This window comes from Nycticebus coucang, chromosome 9 (assembly GCF_027406575.1).
Source record: "Nycticebus coucang isolate mNycCou1 chromosome 9, mNycCou1.pri, whole genome shotgun sequence".
In the NCBI taxonomy this organism is placed as follows: Eukaryota; Metazoa; Chordata; class Mammalia; order Primates; family Lorisidae; genus Nycticebus; species Nycticebus coucang.
The window spans coordinates 119,938,803-119,955,467 of NC_069788.1; the positions used below are offsets into that span (position 1 = coordinate 119,938,803).

The 16,665-nt window shown below is 45.5% G+C and overlaps 2 protein-coding genes across 7 annotated transcripts in view; one reads left to right on the forward strand and one right to left on the reverse strand.

Moving 5' to 3' along the window:
• Positions 1 to 11,273, forward strand: part of SYNE2 (spectrin repeat containing nuclear envelope protein 2) — a 424,477-nt gene extending 413,204 nt beyond the window's left edge. For 4 of the 6 annotated variants that reach the window (XM_053601260.1, XM_053601261.1, XM_053601264.1 and 1 more), the window contains 8 exons: positions 92 to 194; positions 1,181 to 1,383; positions 2,861 to 3,061; positions 3,784 to 3,912; positions 5,412 to 5,603; positions 6,740 to 6,826; positions 7,602 to 7,651; positions 7,915 to 11,273. In XM_053601260.1, the coding sequence (XP_053457235.1) occupies positions 92 to 194; positions 1,181 to 1,383; positions 2,861 to 3,061; positions 3,784 to 3,912; positions 5,412 to 5,603; positions 6,740 to 6,826; positions 7,602 to 7,651; positions 7,915 to 8,122 (1,173 nt within the window). In that variant the 3' untranslated portion in view covers positions 8,123 to 11,273. The remainder of the gene's footprint in view (positions 1 to 91; positions 195 to 1,180; positions 1,384 to 2,860; positions 3,062 to 3,783; positions 3,913 to 5,411; positions 5,604 to 6,739; positions 6,827 to 7,601; positions 7,652 to 7,914) is intronic. The other 2 variants (XM_053601262.1, XM_053601263.1) reach the window with 1 other exon arrangement.
• ESR2 (estrogen receptor 2) overlaps positions 10,874 to 16,665 on the reverse strand; it is a 58,478-nt gene continuing 52,686 nt past the window's right edge. The window contains exons 9-10 of the mRNA XM_053601266.1: positions 16,078 to 16,440; positions 10,874 to 10,939 (exon numbers count right to left, since the gene is read on the reverse strand). Of these exons, the coding sequence (XP_053457241.1) occupies positions 16,254 to 16,440 (187 nt within the window). The 3' untranslated portion in view covers positions 10,874 to 10,939; positions 16,078 to 16,253. The remainder of the gene's footprint in view (positions 10,940 to 16,077; positions 16,441 to 16,665) is intronic.

Sequence of the window (16,665 nt, forward strand, 5' to 3'; positions counted from 1 at the left end):
CTTATTTCTTGTCTGTTAAAATGAACCTAGTTGTTCTTTAGATAACCTTAAAAAGGTTCAGACAGTAACTTAAAAAATTCACTCATTCCAGGTAAAGCTGCTATTACCTTCAGGAAAAGAAGGCCCTCGAGTCATAAATGGCACCACACAGCAGGAAGACGAAGGCCTAGCTGGCGGGACGGGGCAGCAGCCAGGTACTGTCCAACTGGCAGTTAAAAGAGCTGGAGTATAAGCTGGGCATGGTGGCCCACGCCTGTAATGCCAGCACTCTGGGAGGCTGAGTTTGGGAGGATTGCTTGAGTTTAGGGGTTTGAGACCAGGCTGATCAAGAGTGAGACCCTATCTCTACTAAAAATAGAAAAATTAGCCAGGTGTCATGGTGGGTACCTATAATCCCTTCTACTACAGAGGGTAAGGCAGGAGGTCACTTGAACCAGGAGTTTGAGGTTGCTGTGAGCTAGGCGGATGCCACAGTACTATAGCCTGCGTCACAGAGTAAGACTCTGTCTCTTTAAAAAAAAATAAAATAAAAAACTAGAGGTGGAGTATGGTATTTTGGGTTGGTTGGAGATTTAACTTCTTGCTCAAGAGAATATTAATTAGGAATTCACCTACCATACTGCACATAATAATTCACTAGAACTGCTGAATTTATCCTCTACCTGCCAGTGTTATTTTCAAATCAGCTGATTTGTATTTATGAACAACTCCATAGGCTGTTCAGTTTAATTTGGAAAGTATTCTTTAAATATTGATAAGATGGGCCTTGTATGGCAATGTGTCTGATTCCAGTGACATAATTATTTGTTTAGATGGGACATGAAGACGATGATCAAAGTGTTGTCTCATGTGTCTCCTCATTAGACCAGTTCAATAATTATACAAGTATTTACTCAACTGAATCTAAAGTAAAGCTGATAGCATTGACCTGTTCATGGACCAACAGGGAAAACTGGAAAAGTTCAGCATGAACAGAAATGCTGAGCTTGAGACCACAGCACATAGTGGCAACAAGTTGGGCTTCCTGTCCCCCACGCCCCACCCCATTCCAGCTTCTGTGCTTCTGCAAAGGGGCAGCATCCCCTACAGTTTTTTATCACCCTGACTCCAGAAAATTAGCTGAAGGCAGAGAAACCTATTTGCATTATCACTTTTTTAAATAGGCAGCTTTTTATTTCAGGTGCCTTTGACAGATGGGAACTGACTGAAGCACAAGAACTGCACAACAAATTCAGGATGAAACAAAACTTGCAGCAGCTAAACTCTGATATCAGTAACATCACCACTTGGCTGAAAAAAACCGAAGCAGAGCTGGAAATGTTAAAGATGGCAAAGCCCCCCTCCGACATCCAGGAAATGGGTCTCAGAGTGAGGAGACTGCAGGTGAGTGAGATGTGGGGAGGAAGGAGGATTCCGTGTTTGTGTGCGTGTATCTGCGCGCCCGCGCGCGTGTGTGCATGTGTGTACGTGCACCTCGCTATGCTGGCCAAATGGATCAGATGTCAGTGGTGGGGGTGCAGCTTGCAGATGGCATATGGTAGAGGCCAGTCTCTCCCACTTCTCTGTAAATGGCAAGGACACAGGTGCGGATTTTTGTTTCCTTATGGAAGAATGATCCATATGGAAGACAAATGATCCCAAATCCCAGACTAGCGGTAGGGAAGTATGGCTCAGATCCCCAAGTGATGTCCAAAGCACATCTAGAATTTTATGGACCTGCTGTTGACCATGTACACAGCAGTTCCAGGCAGGACTAGGAGCAGAGGCTTGCTTGAAAAAGGGCAGATTGGGGTAGGGAGCAAACTTGCCTACTGATGAGTCCTGTAGCCTGACCTGGCTACCCTGGGGTTTTTTGTGTGTTTGTTTGTTTGTTTTGTTCTGTTTTTTTGAGACAGTGTCACCCTGGGTGGGGTGCTGTGGCATCATAGCTCACAGCAACCTCAAACTCCTGGGCACAAATGATTCTCTTGCCTCAGCCTCTGGAGTAGCTGGGGCTACAGGTGCCTGCCACAATGTCCAGCTAGTTTTTCTATTTTATTTTTTGAGACTGAGTCTCACGTTGTCACCCTCCGTAGAGTGCTGTACTGTCATAGCTCACAGCAACTTCAAACTCCTAAGCACAAGTGATCCTTTTGTCTCAGTAACTGGGACTATGGTGCCTACCACAATGCCCAGCTTGTTTTTAGAGGTAGGGTCTCACTCTTCTCAAGCTGGTCTCCAACTCCTAGACTCAAGCAGTCCACCTGCCTTGGCCTCCTAGAATGCTAGGATTACAGGAGCCACTGGGCCTGGCCCTGGCTACCCTGTTAGGAGGTTGGGATATGTCACCCACATAATCCACCCTGGCCCCAGTGGAACTAGCCTCAGGTGCAGTAGAGGGACAGTTTAAGCCTTGCACTTTGGGGTACAAGCATGAGCTCCTAAGACCCGGGGTAGGAGTCTTGGGGTATCCAGGCACTCTTTACGTCTTTACTTGAGTTTCACCTTTTCATTAACATGTCAGGGGCTACTGTTCCTCCTAAGGGAGAACATTTCTGGATAACACCAAGGGGCAAATCAGGATAATTATATGTATTTTGTCTGAAAGACTTTTAATTGGGTCTAGAAATGTTATTAAGCCAGCTGTAGGGCAGGGGCTACAGAGGTCAGCAGGGTCAAGTCGGCCCAGCAGCAGGCAGGCCTCTGCTCTGGGGCCTGGCCGGCCAAGTTGGCTGAGTGTGTGCCGCAGCTCCTCACCTGACGCCTCCCAGCCAGTCACAGGCAAGGCAGGGAGAGCGTGTGGAAGATCCGCTCCCTATTGAGGTGAGCCCTGCATCCCTGTTTTCAGAGTGCCTAACCAGATCCTCTCCTTCTGTGGCAGGAGATATTAAAAGCCTTTGACACCAACAAGGCCTTAGTGGTCTCTGCCAACACCAGCAGCAAGGAATTCCTGCAAACCCCGAGTGCTGAGTCCAGGGAGCTCCACAGGCGGCTGCGCCAGCTGAGCCTGGACTGGGACGTGGCACAGGGTGCAGTCGACAGCTGGAGAGACGGCCTGCGACAGTCACTCATGCAGTGCCAGGTATGCTGACCCGGCGCCCCACGTGGTGGGGGCAGCAGATACTATTTTTGTCTCCAGCAGGCTGGTGTCAGGATTACCATTTGCTTCTGAGAGGCCCACTTGCCCCCTCTCAGAGACCCTGTGTGGGCCCTGCTCTCCGCTCTGCAGCCTGCGGGCCAAGATGCCGCTGGCCAGTTCCCCTGTCTCTTCATTAGCCAGAGTGATTAAGGCCCTGGACATAGGTCCATTTAACACTGTTCTGAACTTACTAGATGTGGGACTTTGGACAAATCTTTGGACCTCCTAGACTTCAGGATTCTCATCTGAATAATGGGAATCATTTTAGCGCCTCTCTCAGGTTCTTTTTAGGTCTGTATGTATAATCTGGGCCCTGTACCTGCCACAAGGCAGTGTGTATAATCTTGGCCCTGTATCTGAATGTGAGCCCACTGCAGCCTGTCTGCCTTGAGTCCAGCAGGTAACGGGTGTGGCCTTCACATGTGTCCTGTGGGCACATTTCACTGGCTGCCCCCGGGACTGCTCCAGGTGTGCTCCCTCGTCTTCCCTGTCCTCTTCTCTAGTTTTAGGTCCCTGGCATATAATTTACATTTGACCCTTTTATGCATTGGGTAAGGTAAGAGGAGCTAGTGACCGTGCTGCATTAGGAGCTGCAAGCTTCCCCACAGTGTGCCCCTTCCAGAGCTCTAAGGAAAGGCAATGCTGTGGTGTGTGCTGTTTTTAAGGACTTCCATCAGCTGAGTCAAAATGTGCTGCTATGGTTAGCAAGCGCCGAGAACCGGAGACAAAAGGCTCATGTCGCCAACCCAAAGGCAGACTCCCAGGCCCTTCTGGAGCGTCAGAAGGAGCTCAGGGTAAGTTTCTTGCTACAGGGCTCTGCACTGCCACCAGCCTCCGTCAGCTCAGGGGGTCAGAGGACCCCGAGCCTCACTTAGTGCTTCTGTGAGCAGTGCCAGCAGCGTTTGTCTGTGATGTGTGACTTCAGCCCTCCCCGTCCTCCCAGGCAGCCCTTTGTAGTTCTGAAGCAGAAAAACCTGCAGAGGTGAAGAGCCATAGTCCTGAGCAAAAAGTCTGAGACGCTCAGGAACTAGGGACACAGGTGTTTGCAATATCCTGAGACACTTGAGGCCATCTGAATAGAAACTTGTTCTCCCTGGTGAATGCTGCTCGCTTGGTAGGATAGATAGTGCTTATGTGCTCTGCAGCCCAGAGCCGTGTGGGTTTTCTGTACCCACCATACAATTGTCTTACCTGGTGGAGGAGAATTGTGTTTTCCTGGATTTGTCACTAACAAACCAAGATGAGATCTATATATTCTCATGGACATTTTTATCCATGAATTTATGTGGCTTAATTTTAAATATTTTAAATTTAATCGGAGTACTGGCCATTGTTTAGAAAATATATTTTGGTACTAAAATTTCTGTAAAGCCCCCTTCTCTAGAGCAGCAGCATCCAGTAGGGTGCTCTGATGATGGAGGGGTCCACACTTGCACCATCCCGTGTGAAGGCTACTAACCACATGTGGCTTCGGAGCACTTGGAGTATGGCTACTGTGACTGGAACTGAATCTTTCATTTACATTTAAATAGCCACATGAGGCCTGTGCAGTGGCTCACACCTGTAATCCCAACACTCTGGGAGGCCAATGTGGGAAAGTACCTTGAGCTCAGGAGTTTGAGAGCAGCCTGAGTAAGCGTGAGACCCTGTCTCTACTAAAAATAGAAAAACTAACCAGGCATAGTGACAGGTGACAGTAGTTCCAGCTACTCAGGAGGCTGAGGCAGGAGATCTCTTGAGCCCAGGAGTTTGAGGTTGCTGTGAGCTACGACAATGCCATGGCACTCTACCCAGGGTGACAGTGAGACTCTGCCTCAAAAAAATAAAATAAATAGCTGCACATCGCTAGTAGCTGCCAGATGGAGCAAGATAACGTCCGTGAGCAGTGGAAGCTGATTGGCTGTGGCGGGCTCTGTGTTTTTTAATAGTGCAAGTTATGCTGCTGTTTATGGACTAATTGACTTTAGAGTGCTCCTTCACTTCCTGCCCTCAAGGATGAGGGTCTCATCTTCTCATGCCATCCCCTTACCTTCTTTCCTCTAATTCCTCCAGTATCGCAATTGTCTTCAGAATGAGAGGGAATAACAAATAGGGTGGGATAGAACCTTGCTATCTAAACAGTGCTGGGCTGCAGGACTGCAGGACACAGGCAGATCAGAGAAGCAGAAAGTTCTGAAGTGGAGTACCATCCATTCTCTGTCCTGCAATTTTCCTGCCACTGTGAAAACCTCATCTGGCCACACTAGCTTCCCTTTTGACAAGTAAATGTTGGTCACACTTTTTTTTTCTTCAGCAACTAGAAAAGGAGCTAATGGAACGTCAGCCTCAAGTAGATTCCCTGCAGGAGATCTCAAACAGCCTCCTGATTAAGGGGCACGGGGAAGACTACATTGAGGCTGAAGAGAAAGTCCATGTTATTGAGAAGAAACTCAAACAGTTACTGGAACAAGTGTCCCAAGATTTAAGGTCCTTGCAGGGAACCCAGGTGAGTCCACTTGCGGCTTTTAAATGTGAAGATATCATATTTGACGTGAGCAGAGGCACTGTTGTGGCCTTTCTGTGGGAGGCCAGCTGTAAGCAAGGGGCAGGTGGTGAGTGTGGGGTCTCTGTTGTCCCCCTTTCTAGCTGTGCAGACTTAAAAAGTTGCATGAGGTCTTTGAAGCTGTTTTGTCATTTGCAGAAGTGAGATGACAATGGTACCTGTGAGCATGAGCAGGGTTATGACAAGCTATCATTTCTTCCCTGCCTGCATGTCAAACATACACCAGCCTTCACTTTCTGAGTTCCTTACTGCTGTCCTGGTCACTCTCTGACCACTCACTCATTTGTCTACTTCGGTCTCTTCCAAATGTGATCCAATTCAAAACAGATGGGACACCCAGACGGTGGCTTCAGCACACTTAGGACAGGTCTGTTCCCTGTGCTGTAGAATCTTTGTATTTTCTCCTACACTGCCAAGACAAGGCTGTCCTGATGGTCCTTGGTGTGTCACTGTCCTGTGGTGAGCTCACTGTCAACTGAAACTATGCTGTGACCCTCTTGCTGCTGCTGAACTCAGTCTTCTCACTGAGTACAGTAGGTTTTTCACTGCATGGTGGACCTTGCCTGGTTTGCATTCCCATTTACCTGAAAAAGTCTCCGTTAGGCCTGGCACAGTGGCTCACATCTGTAATCCTAGCACTCTGGGAGGCTGAGGCAGGAGGATTCCTTGAGCTAAGGAGTTCGAGACCAGCTGAGCAAGAATGAGACACTCGTCTCTGCTAAAAATAGAAAAACATGCCAGGTGTGGTGGTGGGCACCTATAGTTCTAGCTATTCAGGAGGCTGAGGCAAGAGGATCTCTTGACCCAACAGTTTGAGGTAACTGTGAACTATGACATCACATAGTGTCATATGATACCACTGTACCCAGGGCAACAGAGTCAGACTCTGTCTCAAAAAAAAGAAGTCTCTGTAACAGTGGAGGTGAGAACAGTAAGATAGCCCCTTCCTCAAGAAAGATGTGGGCTGGGGAGGGGGCCAGCTGCAGCACAAACAGTCTGCACAGAGCACATTTCTGTGTTCTTGAGACAATTCAGAATCTTCTGTTTCCCTGAACTGAACCTTTGGGGTCTGCATTTAGAACCTAGACACATCTCTGCCTGGCTTGGATGAGGTAGACATGGGAGACCAGCCTCTAACAGCATCCGCACCAGCCCCCAACACAAAGGTGAGAGCCCCTTTCCTTCTATGAGAACTCTGCTGGTTATTTTTGAAAATTACTGAGATGACAGGATCTTGGGACTCCAAGACCCCATTAGACATTTCATGACAGCATGGGTCTGCTCTAACCTGCTGGTCAATGGAGAGGCTTACTCCAAGGAATTTTTTTTTTTTTTTTTTTTTTAATTAAAAAACACTTGTTAAGGACCTACCTCAATGGCCCTCTTCTACTTGGTTCATTTCTTTGGGATACAGTAGATTGTAAGTTTGTTGAAGTGCTTCCTAATTTCGCCATCAAAATCAGATCAATTAACTACTAGAGTGTGAAACTCTCAGTAGTTTAACAAACCCAATTATTGTCTTCTTCAGAGATTAATTTTAAATGTATTACTCTAGTCTCAAAAATCTGGGGCCAGGTGCAGTAGCTCACACCTGTAATCCCCATGTGGGATGCTGAGGTGGAAGGATTGCTTCAGCCCAGGAGTTTGAGACCAGAACAGAAACAGCCTTGGAAGCTAGGTATGGTGGCACACCTGTAGTACCAGCTTAGCGTCTGGAGGCTGAGATGGGAGAATTCCTTGAGCACAGGAATTCGAAGTTACAGTGAGCTATGATTTCTCTACTGCCCACCAGCCTGGGTGACACAGTAAGACTTTGTAAAAAAAAAAAACTTAAAAATGCAGGAAGGTGACCTAAGGGAGATACGTAATTTAAGGAAGGATGTTTATCATTGACAGGACTAAACTGTCTTCAATTTATTAATTGGATTTTTTTTAATCCAGCAATTTGGAGCAGAGAGGACTACAAATGGTGAGATGGAGACAGAGAGCAGGTAAATGGCATTACAGTCACAGCACCAGGTTCCCTGTCCCACATCCCCAACTGTACCAGTCTTCCCAATGCCACTGTCAAGATCCTTGTAAAAATCTGGCGTTGTCTGTCCTGGAAAGGGCTAGGCTACTCTTCTAAAACTGAAACCCAGCTGTTGGCCCCATTATAATCCTGGATTTCTTATTTACGTCAGCAGGAGGTCAGGTGACACGAGTGGGTTGTCCCCTGGCAGCTCCCATCAGCTCTAACCTCCTGTGTTGGCAGGGTGCCTGGAGGGGCGTGGCCACGGCGCTCCTTCCTCTCCCGGGTGATCAGGGCGGCGCTGCCCCTGCAGCTGCTCCTGCTGCTGCTGCTGCTTCTGGCCTGCCTGCTGCCCTCCTCCGAGGAAGACTACAGCTGCACTCAAGCCAACAACTTCGCCCGGTCCTTCTACCCCATGCTGCGGTACACCAACGGGCCACCCCCCACTTAGCGGGCCCAGCTGGCTACAGCTCCATGCCACCAGCCCAGCTGCCAAGGTGCCCAACCTGTGACCCTAGACCAATCTGTGGGTGACTCTTAACATTGGCAAGGTCCCAGGACATGCTGCACGTCCTTCCTACTAGGCTTGTCCAGCTGTGGAGCCCAGGGCAGCTTTCAAATGAATTTCCTCCCCACAGACACAGCACCTGGGCAGCAGGCACCCCAGGCATTTGGCAAAGCTAGTTGATTGGTTTAGTGATTTCTGGAAATGGCAGTTTCCTGAAAATCCAAGCACTTTGTAAATTCTGATTTATTTGTAAAACAGCATTATTATAATGTAATCAATATGTTGAGTGAGCAATGGTGTTCATGACAGATACTATATACTGTAGAAACAAGCAAGCAGATTTCACCTTAGAAATGGTCTAGAAACTCACATGCACCCTTAGCTGATTGATTGAAACAATCATATTTAAAATGTTTAGAATCAGTTTTACTTTGATCAACTAACCATTTTGAGCTGAAAGTTATAAACCAAAATGTTCTGTTCAGTACCTAGATCTGCTCCTTTAAATCACTTTAAATTTTTAAAGAAATTCTATTGCATGAATGTGGTTATTTGTGCATATTTTTTAACAATGCTGAATCTATATGAATAATGTAAACTTTGATTTTTTTTTAAAGAAAAATCAGATTTTAGCTCGAGCCTTTGACTAATGTACAGTAAATGCCAAACTACAGACTTGATAGGGATGTTTTTGTAAGTTAATTTTCTAAGACTTTTTCACATTTAAAGTGCTGCTTCAGGTTTGGTTTGACTGGCCACACAGGGATGGTACAGAAACCTGAAGCTGTTTTGTGGTATGTACAAGTTAGATGTTTCTCATTAAAAAACAAAATTAGCCAGACTTCTGTGGTCCTGGATTATGTTACAAGGCTGGTCAATGGTATGTCTACCAAAGAACAAAAATTATTTTTAAAATATTGGGGGGAGCTTTTATTCTAAGTTTTATATTCTACATATTTAACGTTTACAGGATTATTTACGAGATCTAGAAACCCATAATTTGTCCTGGAGAGAAGTCCCTTGGTCATGTGTAAATTACGCAGGGTGTGGCCTTTAAATATGGTAGGGAACCATGAAGGTGGGATTGCACGGAAAGGGAAGGATGGTTGCACCCAGTTTTTCTATTCCCAGCTTTCTCCAGAGCCAATTAATATAGCTGGTATCTAACATGTTACAGGCAAAGCCACTTGCTTCCCAGGCAATTCTAGTAGCCACTGTCTACTTTCCACCTAAACAAGATAAACACTGGTTCCATTTCTTGATTAGGCATGACTGGCCCCGGTTCCTAATCTCTTGGCACCTGGGACCCCCTGCCCATCTCTTCCCCAAAGCTCAGGGGAAGCCACACCCAAGGGCTGTGCTATTAGTGCAGTTGGTGGGCAATGTCGTGTGAAGAGACCATTGGGAAGAAACTGTCTTCACGCTCTCTTTCTTAGGTGTTCGAAGTTATTGAATTGTTAAACTGATACAGGAAGAGGGATTGTGTTTTTACCACATAACTTAAGAGTATTGTAACTGTTTAAAATAATTTATCTTTCTTCAGGGATTAAGTAGAATTCAGAATAGAATGTAGATACAAGTTCCTTAGCCTAATGACTATAAGTTCTTAAATTCAGCTCCCAAAAAATACATTTTTAAAACCAAAATCACGAAGATCACTTTATTTATGTCAAAGTAAACTCTCTGCAACAGTTCCATAGACATTAAAGGGACACAGTAAGAAAAACGCATGGCCTGAAGGAAGAGAAAGCAGTTCTCAAAATCTGCTTCCACACCACAGCAAACATTCACGTCTGAAAAGTTCCAAATTTAAAACTTGTGACTGGAGTCAACAAATTAATGGTTCAAAGCATTCATCAGGAAAGGGACAAGTTATAGCCAAACAACAGGCACTGCGGTGCACGGGACCGCTGAGTAATAAAGTTACAGGACCAATAGGCACGGCATCAAGATCAAGGCACCCAGCACGGGAAAACAAATGCAGCAATGTTGATCACACAGTTAATGGGAACTGGGCTGGACTGGCATCATCAAACCTTTGCCCTTCCCAAAGAGGTGTGGTTGGCCCCACAAGTGAATAGGATGCTTGAATTTAAAAAAAAAGCCTTGACTCCCAAACCACAAAAAGGTGGTAAGATGATCATATATTGCAGTAACTAGGCACATCCTAGAGCTGCTGGTGGAGCCAAAATCCCCATGTTCGAAAGCTACAAAGAAAAAAGGGCATGTGTGAAGGGAGGGAGGAACCTGCAGCCTTGGGATCCCCTGTGGCTTTTTGGATCCTTGAGTGGGATCTTTTGACTGAATCCAAATTTCACAGAATAAATCCTTCTCATAAAGGGATTTGTTCTATGAAGTTTGGATTCGGTCAAAGGTTGCCACTTTAGTGGGAGGACAATAAGAATAGAATTTCTCTTATTTTTTCCACCTGTCCTTGCTCTGGTCCTGTAAAGGTTCATGCAGATCCCATCTAAGCTGAGAAGGTAGGGTCTAATCTAATCATATCTTCCCCGCCCCCCACCCCAGTCTGCTGAGATTCAGCCCACTGGCCAGGAAAGCAAAAGACTTGAATTCCAGTGAGGCTTTGCCTTAAGTAGCTTTATAAACATGAGTAGGTAAATTACACATGCATAAAGATGGAATTGAACTTCTGTATTAGAAGTCTGCAAGCTGTTCCACGTCCATCTGCAGGGTGTCTCCAGGAGGTGCCACTTAAGCCACAGCAGCCAGGCATGGCAGGTTCCATTTGATGAACAGATTCTGCAATTTTAAAAGTTTTCTTTAACCTTTAGTTTTAATTAGTTGAACTGCATGATCCTTCCAGCACTGGACTGAGATGCCTCCTGCCCAGCTCTGTCACTTAGTCTCTGTGTGACCTTGTGCAAGTTTGCTTAGACTCGCTCTAGCTGCTACACCAGAAAATTAGGGTAACAGTAATTATTATAAGGAATAAATGTGTCTGAGGCATTGAGAACTGTGTCTGGCACCGATAATATTTTTAGGTGTGTTTTTATCATTTTCTTTAAAGTATTTTTAGCAGCTTAAAGAAATGTGTCAAATCTTACTAGATAAAAATGTTTTGTTTCAAAATAGACCTAGAAACTGAAATTTTACCTTGAATTTGAAACATACAAGCCCCTTAACAGGTGTAAACAAGAATCTAACTCTGTTTTCACTTGCTAAAAAAATTATAGATTGCTTCAATTTAGTTTTCACATATGAACATACAACATGGCTCTACCAAGAATGGGTAACTGACATTCTGTTCATCCTGAAGTCTAAAATGAGTACCCTTCCAACTGAGTTAACAAGTAGGCCTCATTGCAAAGCTTTTGTCAGTTTTGCACTGTTTTGTTTCTAAAATAATTAAGACTTCCCAGATACTTATTAGGCTAACAGCTCTATCTTGTGTGCCACTTCAATTTTCTAGAAAAATCTGTACAAGAGTATCTTAGGGTCAAATCCTTTGTGGTTAGCCCTGGTCGACTGAGGTCTGAGGCCAGAAAGAGGGTGCAGTTAAGAGCTCAGTTTGCTTCGGAGTGGGAGAAAATATTTGCATACTACTAGTATGACAAAAAGCTAATAACCAGAATCTAGAAAGAACTCAAGCAAATCAAAAAAGGGCACAAAAAAAAAAAAAAAACCGCATTAAAAACTGGGCCAAGAGACATAAACAGAATCTTTTCCCCTGAGGACAAGAATGGCCATCGAACACATGAAAAAATGCTTGTGATCTCTAAATACCAGAGAAATGCAGATCAAAACCACTTTGAGATAGCACCTAACCCCAATGAGAATGGCCCATGTCACAAGGCCCCAAAGCAACAGATGCTGCTGTGGGTGGGTACAGAGAAGGGAACACTCATGTACTGTTGGTGGCACTACAAACTAGTACAGCCTTGGGCAGCACCTGTGGCTCAAGGAGTAGGGTGCTGGCACCAGATACCAGAGGTGATGTGTTCAAACCCGGCCCCAGCCACAAAAAAACAAAACAAAAAACTACAAACTAGTACAGCCTTTTTGGAAAGAAGTATGGAGAGTCCTCAAAGAACTAAAAGTAGACCTTCCATTTGCTCCTACAATCCCTTTAGTAGGGATATGCCCAAAAGAAAAATGCCATTTACCATAAAGACATGTGCGCTCCAATGTTCATAGAAGCTCAGTTCACAATCTCAAAGATTTGGGAACAACCCAAATGCCCTTCATCACGTGAATGGATTAATAAAGTGTGGTTTATGTACACTATGGCATACTATTCAATCATGCGAGAAATGAAGGTGGTATATTTTCTGTATAACCTGGGTGGATTTGGAGAATCCTGAGTATCACAGGAATGGAAAAACAAGCATCATGTGTGCTCAATACTACATTGAAACTGGGAGATTAACAACTATGAGCTCACTTGAGAGAAAAACGCAACTGAATACAAGCAGGTGGGGAGAGGGTTTGGCAAGGCCCCGCCAATGCACGAGGCTATGGCCCACCTCTGGGTGAAGGAAACAGCCATAACTCAGACTTTGCCTTACACGCGCAAACAATATAACTCGTCGTGTGGACCCCCATATTAATCTGAGAAAACACAACAGCTCACTGTAGAATCTCCCCATGGCTCTCCTGGGATTGCCCCTTAAATTCTTTTTAAGGATTGCCGGTTCCCTCCCAGGAATGTGAGCGAGTTTTCATAAAAATGTGTCTATAAGACCCCTATAGTAGATATTAGACATGTTTCTGGAGTTAAACCCAAATCTCACTTCTAGTTTCTCCAATTGAATGGTCACACCTATAATATCCTATAAAATGGAGGAGAGGACTCCTCACACCAGTCTGAGGATAACACATAAAACGTAATTGGGGTTTTCGTTTTGTTTTTTTAAGTACTCAGTTACTGTTCATAGTGATTAGGTCCTATTCCCCCTAGTTAATTCCTCTTAAAAACTCAACTTGAAAACACTGAAATTCTTGTTTAGCTATGGGAGAAATCTTAGTTGCCCTAAAGGAACATGGACCATTTGGGAGAGCCAGATACCCCAGAAAAGATGGCATTTAAAAGGAAAGCACTATGAAAGAGAAATGATCTTCAAAATTGACATGGAGGATTTATTCAACACATAAAAAAGTTGAGAGTGTTGAGCAGATGGGCAGAGAGATTCAAAATACTTCCTCTGAAGGGGGAAAGGGCTCTAGAATACTGAAAACAAAACAAAAAGTACGTTTAGGGCACAGACCATGTTATCTCAAGAGCCTGCTTGTCCCAGGCCCCAGTCTGAAAGGCCCCTTGCACCAAGGCTGCCCCTCTGGTGGGACTGACCTGTGTCCCCAGCATACCCAGGTGAGCCCTGAGCCAAGAAGAAATGAACAAAAGTGTCACATCCTCCTCCCCACGGGCTTCACAAGCATGCAGGAGTTTTTGTGGGAAATATTCCTAATGGCCAGTGTGTGAGTTTTGGATAGAACATACAACAAGTCTGGGCAAACACAAGATTCAGACACCTGAGTCAGTCTGGTACTTTCTTGGGTATCAAAATCCAACCTAAAAAAGTCATTCTACTACATGCTCAGACCTCATTCTGTTATTTTTGGGTTTTTACTTGATATATTTTTTTAATTGTAATTAATAGAATTTACTGGCAAATAATTACTCAAGGCTGCTTTCTTCATCTCCCATTTCTCTCCAGTCTCCTAACCCCACTATTTGTAATGGGGATTCCAGGCTGGCCAGCAAGAAATAAAACTGACCTTCCAGATAGCACAGTTCTCTGGTTCCTAGGAAATCTAGCTTAGTTGTGTAGACTGAATGTCCCTAAGAATAATTTCAAACTGCCTCAGAATACGGACGGCAGTGTCTTCTTAAGGTATATGCCCAAGTGTTCCTGAAACAGCTAATCTCAACTTTAAGTAAAATTTTATCAGTAATAAAATTAGGAATTATACCAGGTCTCACTAGCAGAAACCAACCTTGGTCACACTGAATATAATCTTCCTAACAACTTAGTAAATGCAGAATGTACTCACCAAAGTAAACTAATTTCCAGAAAGAAAAGAAAATATATGTAACATATAACAAGGTAATTTTTAAAAACAGTAACATAAATATCAAACGTGATCATTTAATCACTTCCAAAGTATAGCTGTTACTTACAGATTTGGCTGGCATATTCCAAGAAATTTGTATGAAAATTTCAATTTTTAAAAAACAACTTGAGCTGGGCACAGTGGCTCACACCTGTAATCCTAGCCTTCTGGGAGGCAAGGCAGGAGGATCCCTTGAGCTCAGGAGTTGGAAACCAGCATGAGCAAGAGCAAGATTTTTCATATTTTTTATGAAAAATAGAAAAATTTGCCAGGTATGGTGGAGGGCACCTATAGTCCCAGATACTCTGGAGGCTGAGTCAGGAGGATCATTTGAGCCCAAGAGTTTGAGGTTGCAGTGAGCTAGCCTGATAGCACTAAACTCTAGACAGGCAACAGAGCAAGACTCTGTCTCCAAAAAACAAAAGTCGAAACTGTCATTTCAAAAGTGCTTTATCTTCACGTCCTATTTATGTTCGACTTAGAATATTTTTATTAAATTTCTATTTCACCTAGCCCATCATATAAATGCTTGATAAGAAAATATTTTTTAAGAACCCTAGTATATAAAACAATTCTTTCTTGCTATAAGTAAATACCCCTAAATATTTCTCCTTTTTAAGGAGAGTTCACCAACCAGGTCTTGTTCAAGTAGCCCTGCTCAGCCCTGAGCCTTGCTCAGCAGCCCTGTAGAATCTCCCTGCAGCTGACATGCTATCTGCAGGTAGCTATTCAACCTTCCTTGAAAGAGTACACCGTGCCCCTCCACAGCTCAAAGTGTCCCTATCCCCTCTGGGTGGCTAGTGTGGGGGTTGTGGCTGCTACCTATGAGCCCCTGCAAGATGGAAACTCTTGAGTTCACTATGCCCCAGGGAGGCATTGCGGCTGTAACCCACACCCAACAAGACAAACTGTTCCTTCAGACACACACAGGCTCGCTCTCCAATGCACACACTGGGCCCCTTGAGACAACAGATTAAGGAAGGGTCACTCCAGTGCCAGGAGATTTAATCTTCCACAGTCCTCCATGAACACGATCACACACAGACGCATAGCCCCAAAGAATCAGTAGGTGCTATGAATGCAAATCAACAGGGACAAACCACAGCTTGGCACCTATGACTCAAGCAGCTAAGGCACCAGCCACATACACCTGAGCTGGCAGGTTCGAATCCAGCCCAGGCCCTCCAAATAACAATGACAGCTGCAACAAAAAATAGCCGGGCATTGCAGTGGCGCCTGTAGTACCAGCTACTTGGGAGGCGGAGGCAGGAGAATCGCTTGAGCCCAAGAGGTTGCTGTGAGCTGTGATGCTACAGCACTCTACCCAGGGTAACAGCTTAAGGCTCTGTCTCAAAAATAAAAGGGGGGATGAACCACGTAAGGATGGCAGCAGGGGCTGGGGGAGAACGTGGCTCATATCCCAGCTGGACCCCAGACCCCCTGGCCTTTGACGGAGTGGGGGTAACAATATGACATAGTCCTCACGGGCCTGTGTGGGAGGCATGGGAGGGGACTAGTTAGTTGGTTATCATTGTGTTTCTGTCATACAACCAAGTGGCCCACAAGAAGAGCACACACGTGGCTCTGAAGGCAGGGGGTTGCTCGAGAAGGCTCATCCCACCCCCATGTGCATGTTATTCCTCCCCTTTGCAACCTGCAGCCCTTCCAAGTCAGATTTCTCCCATTCATTCCAAAGCATGCCTGATGTTTTCCAAAGGAAAGGGGTGGAAGAGAGGAGAGGGACCAACCACATTGAGATCCTGCGGCCATCAGAGAAACTGTCTTCTGGTGTGCCCTGGTGACAAGGACAACTGTGGTTTTCTCACCTTGACTCCTGGGAAGTAGAAGGGGGGAGGGACGGTCCATGACAGAGCCTATCACAACCAAACGAGGGGCAAACCACACAGCAGGAAGGTACAATTCCAGGATCACGCCCCACTGGCCTTCTTGCTTCTTCAGCCTTCGACCTCCTCTGGGGGGCTGTTCACCACAAGGCCAGGGGTCACTGAACCTGTAGGTTCTGAGAGGCCTCTTTGTCCTCACTGTCCTCTGCCAGGCTGCACTCGGGCCCCGTGACTGAGGACTTGTACCCACGAAGTGTGTGGGCGTTCAGCATCTCCAGTAGCAGGTCATACACCGGGACCACGTTGTTGCACTTCATGCTCAGCAGATGTTCCATGCCCTTGTTACTATGGGAACAGAAAGGTGCTGAGATTCCTTCTCTCAAGGCAGCCATAGGAACGCTGAACTCTTCCTCAGCTGTCCCACACAGAGCCAGTCTGCCCAAACTTCTCTGAACTCAACCCAAGGGCAAGGACAGTGTCCCCACCACCACCCACAATGACCTGGGAAGCCCCTAGCACAGTACAATTGATTCTCATCATTCACAGCTCCCCTGTTCTATAAAGTTACAT